Source organism: Aethalodelphis obliquidens, unplaced genomic scaffold, assembly GCF_003676395.1.
Source record: "Aethalodelphis obliquidens isolate GAN/ISIS:26980383/991018 unplaced genomic scaffold, ASM367639v1 scaffold785, whole genome shotgun sequence".
Classification (NCBI taxonomy): Eukaryota; Metazoa; Chordata; class Mammalia; order Artiodactyla; family Delphinidae; genus Aethalodelphis; species Aethalodelphis obliquidens.
In genome coordinates this window covers 1-6,786 of record NW_020838696.1, presented here as the reverse complement: position 1 = coordinate 6,786, position 6,786 = coordinate 1, and the positions used below count along the sequence as shown (strand labels likewise).

Here is a 6,786-nt window from a genome sequence, read left to right as displayed (position 1 = left end):
GCACAGGGAACTCTCCTCAATACTCTATAATGACCTATATGGGAAAAGAATCTAAAAAAGAGTGGATATACGTATATGTATAAATGATTCACTTTGCTGTACACCTGAAACTAACACAACACTTTAAACCAACTCTACTCTGACAAAAATTTTTTAAAACTTCAATAGCTTAAAAAAAATATTCAATAGCTTTAAAACTTTTTGTCATTCTTAATCCTGCAGTGAATACAAAGAGTAAGCTTTGCACTTTTTATATGTACAGAGTAGAGATATCCATGGAGTACATAAATACATACACAGGACATATGTGTTATCAAAATTTAATGTTGCGGGGGCAATTAGGAAAAACTATCTAAGAAGGCTCTGTGGGCAGGGGCAGAGGCAATAATGGAAAAAAATATTTGCGAAACACTACCCTAACCCATTTGGAGGTGCAAAATGAAAAGCAAAAACAGAAGTAGAAAGTCACAAGAAATATTCAGAAAATGGAAATGAATACATTCTTATTTAAGACCCAAGCCTGAAGGAAGGTCTTCAGAGAACCTAGAGAGCAGGGTTCACAGAGTCCCCACCTCAGCCAGGCCGGCAGCATCTGCAGGGTCCCCGATGGCCCCAACCTTGTCCTTACTCCTGGCCCTGGTGCTGCTCAGCTGCAACTCCAACTGCTCTCTGGGCTGCGACCTGCCTCAGACCCACAGCCTGGCTAACACGAGGGCCCTGATGCTCCTGCAACAGATGAGGAGAATCTCCCCCTTCTCCTGCCTGAAGGACAGAAATGACTTTGGATTCCCCCAGGAGGCGTTTGGAGGCAACCAGTTCCAGAAGGCTCAAGCCATCGCTGTCGTCCATGAGATGATCCAGCAGACCTTCCAGTTCTTCAGCACAGAGGGCTCGGCTGCCGCTTGGGATGAGACCCTCCTGGACAAGTTCTGCACTGCACTTTATCAGCAGCTCACTGACCTGCAAGCCTGTGTGATGCAGGAGGCGGGGCTGGAAGGGACTCCCCTGCTGAAGGAGGACTCCATCCTGGCTGTGAGGAAATACTTCCACAGAATCACTGTCTATCTGCAAGAGAAGAAGTACAGCCCTTGTGCCTGGGAGATTGTCAGAGCAGAAGTCATGAGATCCTTCTCTTCATCAACAAACTTGCAAGAAAGACTCAGGAGGAAGGAATGACACACACCTGGTTCAACACCGAAATGATTCTCACTGCCTAACAAGACCACACTTCCACCTGTGCTGCCATGTCAAAGACTCTCATTTCTGCTCTCATCATGCCCTGAATTGAATGAATTTGTCAAGTGTTTTCAGGAATATTAAGCAACATGATGTTCTACTCTACAGGCACTCGTCCCTCATAGATGCATGCCCATGTTGATCTATCTACTTACTTATCTACTTAAATATTTATTTATCTATTTTAATATTTATTTCACTATTTATAAAGATTTAAATTATTTTTAGTTACATAATATTATGTGCATGTATACATTGTGGTTAAGAAATATATACTTTGTATTAACTCAGTTTATGAGTTTTCTTTGTTCATTAAATTCTTACTATAGAAAACTTCATTTGTTTATTCTTTAAAAAAGAAACACCAAGCCTGAATGTGCAAAATGATTAAAGAATGTGTTACAATTCCTTGACCATCATTACGATTCTCACATTAGAAATAAAAATAGACTAAATCTAGCCAGGTTTTGTGTTGCCCTCAGGACACAGACATGAACATAACTAATCCAATCTTGCTTTTTATAACTTTGATTTTTTTTTAAGGAGAGTAACCTAAAAACAATAATTAATTCATAATTCAATTAAATTTTATTACTTATTTTAAAAATAGTTCTGATTTGTAGTAGAAATGAATATCAGTTAGGTTGAATGCTACAATGAGAGGGAGAAAAATGGAATTCCCCCAGTAGAAGGTGGATCAAGCCATGTGAGGATACAAAAATAAAAGCAGTAGATATTACCTATAGTTAACTAGTAGGCATTTCAGTGCAAATGTCCATTGGATACTGGAGATGGCAATTTACAAGCAATCCCACGAAGTATAAAGCATGGAACTGAAGAAGTGATCAAATGCGAGGACAGTATAGAATGAGAAAAGGACTTAAAATTGAGTCCTATGACCTTAACCTTAAAAGGGAGGGAACACCACAAAGGAAGCAGACATGGAATGGCCATATGTTAACAAAAGAGAATGGTGAGAAGACCGTGTTTGAAAAGACTGAAACTGCTTAGAAGACTCAATGCATTCATGAAATCATAGATGGAAAATGCTCCCTACATTGGGAAAAGAGATGGCATTGGCCACTTAGTGAGAGCTTGTTTGGTAGACTTAATCAGCAGAAGGTGAAGAGAAGGTGGAAGGATGAGTAAAAGAAGGTAATGACAATATACATAGAAAACAGGTTTGAGATATTTGCCATCTGAATTGGAGGAGAGAAAGGAGGTCCTACGCAAGGCTGGGACCTAGAGTAGAAGGTGGCTCATTTTATTCTCTGCATGGTTTTCCCTTTCTGAAACATTTTTGCCTCAGAAGAAATTTCATGGATTTGATGTATTGTAACTCATAATCATATTTAATATTTTATTTACTTTAAAACATGACATTTAATTATTCACAAGGATAATTTATCATCATTTTGATTAACATTATACTGATTGTCAGTAAGCTGCTCTGTAGATTGAAATCATCCACTACATGGGAAACAGATGGCACTGACCTTACTGAGAGCTGATTTGGTGGGATTAATCAGCAGAAACCATACTGGAGTAGGTGGAAGAGTGACAAGAGAAGAGAAGAACTCCCACTGTCATTGTTTTACCTGGGGAGTCACTTTACTTCTTTCACTCTCATCATAGTCAGGTTTGTATCTGTTTTCACTTTACTTCAGTGCATCAAATGCAATGACGCTTTCCAAGAAAGTTGAATGGAGAAGGAAATTAGTGATGTATTGAACATTATGGAAAATCATAATGTTTCCGTTTATGTTTCCGTTTTTACTTTCCTATTAAGCAACTAACCTCAAGTTGAAACAGGAAGTAATTCAGTAGTAGCAAGACAACCCTTGCCGAGAAAAATATGAACTGAAAAAGAATGTATAACATTACAAAGACTCTGACACCAGGAAAGCAAAGAAGGCTAACTTTATCTAGCATCCTAGGCCCTAAATTTTCACCACCCTACATCTTCATTGTGAGATGGAGAATGATGAACCAAGAGGCTCAGTAGAAATCTACTGAGTCATCTAATGATGGTTACTAATTATTTCAATATAAGGTTCTGATGCGAGGTCAACAGAAGCTTCTAATGGGAGGTTTGATGGAAAATCCAATACTCTGTTAATAATTGTTTGGAGTAACTGTTATGAACTCTGTGCTAATGATACAATGGTGAACAAGATGCAGATCTGTCTCCTATAGTGGTTATTTGCCAAACAGGTCTAATAAATCTATTTTCAAGAAAACCAATCCTGGGCTGCCCTGCTGATGCAGTGGTTAAGAATCTGCCTGCCAATGCAGGGCACACGGTTCAAGCCCTGGTCCGGGAAGATCCCACGTGCTGCGGAGCAACTAAGCCTGTATGCCACAACTACTGAGCCTGTGCTCTAGAGCCTGCGTGCCACAATTACTGAAGCCTGTGCACCTAGAGCCTGTTCTCCGCAACAAGAGAAGCCACCGCAATGAGAAGCCCGCGCACCGCAAAGAAGAGTAGCCCCCGCTCGCCGCAACTAAAGAAAGCCCATGCGCAGCAACGAAGACCCAAGGCAACCAAACATAAAGAAATAAATCAATTAATTTAAAAAAAAAAAAGAAGACCAATCCTGAAGGATAAGCCAGCTTGGCCGATATGGAAAATAAAGACGGTAGAAACAGAGTCCAGGACTAGAAGTAAACACAGCCAACCTCTTAGCAAAATAAATGTAAATACTCATCTAATGGTCAATTTACCTCAGTTCCTTTTATCCTGTACATCATGTTCAACTTTTAAAGAAACTTACCATACTAAAAGGTGAAAAACACAGTTTGAAGTGATAGGGCAAATATCAGAAACAGACTCAGATACAGTAGAAATTTAGGAATTATCAGACCAGGAGGTCAAAATAACAGTGATTAAAGTGCAAAAGGCTCTAATGTATTCACCTATTTTATTCTTCTACTTTATCTCAGTCCAACTATGTATGGTACTTAAAATAGTTTTGCTTGTATAATATCACGTTCAACTTTATAATGTATTCAAATATAATAAAATATGCTTACCTTTATCTTTTTTCAAATTATTTTCTTGTTCAATTTATGAAAATCTTCCCCAGATGACAGCCTGGATTTGTTTATTCTTACAAAAAGAAATAGCTTAAATTCTCAAAGCATAGTGAAAAATGGATGATGAATTTTTTTTTTTTTTTTTTTGCTGTGTTGGGTCTTCGTTGGTATGCACAGGCTTTCTCTAGTTATGGCGAGCGGGGGCTACCCTTCGTTGTGGTGCGCAGGCTTCTCATTGCAGTGGCTTCTCTTGTTGCAGAGCAAAGGCTCTCGGCACGCAGGCTTCAGCAGTTGCAGTGAGTGGGCTCCATAGTTGCGGTGCGCAGGTTCTAGGGTGCACAGGTTTCAGTAGTTGTGGCTCGCAGGCTCAGTATTTGTGCCTTGCGGGCTCTAGAACTCAGATTCAGTAGCTGTGGCACACGGGTTTAGTTGCTCCACGGCATGTGGGATCTTCCTGGACCAGGGATCAAACCCGTGTCCCCTGTATTGGCAGGCAGATTCTTAACCACTGCGCCACCAGGGAAGTCCTGTATGATGAATTCTACTCATCATTCACTTGTTTCAGTAGGTTATATTTTACAACTTCATATTTCTATATCAGATATATAATAGTTCCACGAAAAAAGAGGTGAAAAAAGCAAATGCCAAAGAGTTCTGTTTGGAAAAGAAAGAGATATAAAAACAGTAATCATGCTAAAATTATTTCAATTAAGTTTCCTGTTACAATGAGAGATAAAGGAAACGGGATTCTCTCACTAGCATCTGGAATGAGGCTTTTCAAGAAGGCAGATGTATTCTATAAAGTGCTCTACAAACATCTAAAGACAGATTTCCCATTGGTGGATGCATACGCAGATCTGGAATCTACAACAACGTACATCACGGAGATATTAATTTGTGTTTGTTGCATATTTGAAAATCAAGATATGGTAAGGATGTCATTACTTATGAGTAGGATGTAGAACGAGAAGAGGACCTAAAGCTTATGAGGACCTTCAACTTTTAAGACTGAGAAAGAGAAGGAGAGGCTGCCAAGGACACAGAGATGGAGTAGCCAGTGCAGTTAGGAGTCAGCCAGGGAACAACGATCTTCAGGAAACACTGAAGAAGGAAACCAAGGGTTTGAGAATTAAACAGGATGAAATTTAAATAATTATTTATATGTGAGATAGGATTCTGCATTGAATGTAGATTTTGCCAGGACATATGTGTGATCCTGGAGAATCACGTAACTTCCCTGAGCCTCAGTTTCCTCAAATATAAAGTAAATGAAAATATTCCTAGAGTTGTTGTGGTATTACACAAACTGGAACATTAAAGAGCCTTTAGCAGAATATCATCCACTGAGTGAAGGCTAACAGGTAGTGCCTATCTTCTTATTTTTTCATACAGATCTAAATGGGAATAATGAATTCTCCTCTCCCTCTCTCTGTCACTGACTGCAAAACACTGACAGCCTAAAAAACAGAACTGGGAAAAACTGTTTCATCAATTGTATGTAATTTTATGCATAATAATATAATAATACATATCTATGCTACATACTTATGAATATATAGTATAAGGTATACGATATATATAAAATTCTATTTATCTATCTGCTGATTCTGATACATGGCATAACTCTCCTTCATCTCTGCTTTCCTGGATCCCATTCTTTCATTTTTCAAATACCATAATCATTTACTTTCTCCCAGTGTAGAAATCCAGTGTACTCTCCCCATTCACTCTGCATTAAGCTGTACTGCCCATTCATACAGCTGTTTCCTTCTCCATTAGGGTTTCTGGCTGTCAATTTCCCCTTAAGACTACAAAGCCACCAATGGAAAGCAGAAGCTGAGTGAAAGTTCTAGGTTTGTCAGAAACTCTCATATGACTCCACGCTCTCCGCCTGCCAAGCACTGCAGGTCCAGACTGTCCAGACTCCCAGAGAAACACAGTAAATAGATGGCACCCTGCCCAACACTGAACAGTGGTGGAGAATCCAGGAGCTCACCTGTGCCTCTATTTGCACACTTCCACGTGCTGACTGCACTAGGAGGAACTCACCTGGTTCAGGACTCTTATTTGCTCAAAAAGCCCAAAGCGCAGGAAACATGGAGTTGAAAGGCAGCAGCAGCTTGAGAACTTGGAAGGAGAACAGAGATGTATAAAGCGTTCACTGGAACAGCGGCAGGTCCTCAGGACATGGAAGAACACAGATCAGCTGCACCGAGGCAAGTGTTTCTCCAGAACATTCCTTTTCAGAGAAGAAAAGATTGAGGTGCATGAGATAGCACAGAGTTCTCCCACAAGGATGTGGCCACTAGCAGTGTCTCCAGCACTGATACCACAGCAGCCTGCGGAGTCTTGGAAGGGACGAGGGTTACCTCAGTGCCAGCTGCAAACTTGTTTTGTCCTTAGGACCCAGCAAGTAATCACAGAGCAGGGAAGGATATTCCTGGGGACAATGCAATCCAAGGAATTTCTTACATTCCATCATGATGTCTTTGCCCCTTTGAAAGACAAACAAAA

At 40.0% G+C, this 6,786-nt stretch overlaps 1 protein-coding gene across 1 annotated transcript; it reads left to right on the top strand.

Annotated features, from left to right (window-relative positions):
* The first annotated feature begins 249 nt into the window (after positions 1–249).
* On the top strand, positions 250–1,359 carry LOC113616892 (interferon alpha-1-like). Its single transcript, XM_027100262.1, has one exon. The coding sequence runs from the start codon at positions 607–609 to the stop codon at positions 1,174–1,176; it is 570 nt and encodes a 189-aa protein (XP_026956063.1). The 5' UTR covers positions 250–606; the 3' UTR covers positions 1,177–1,359.
* The last annotated feature ends 5,427 nt before the right edge of the window (positions 1,360–6,786 follow it).

What these genes read in the sequence shown, in the direction of transcription:
- LOC113616892 (XM_027100262.1), top strand. Translation starts at nt 607, where the DNA reads ATGGCCCCAACCTTGTCCTTACTCCTGGCCCTGGTGCTGCTCAGCTGC.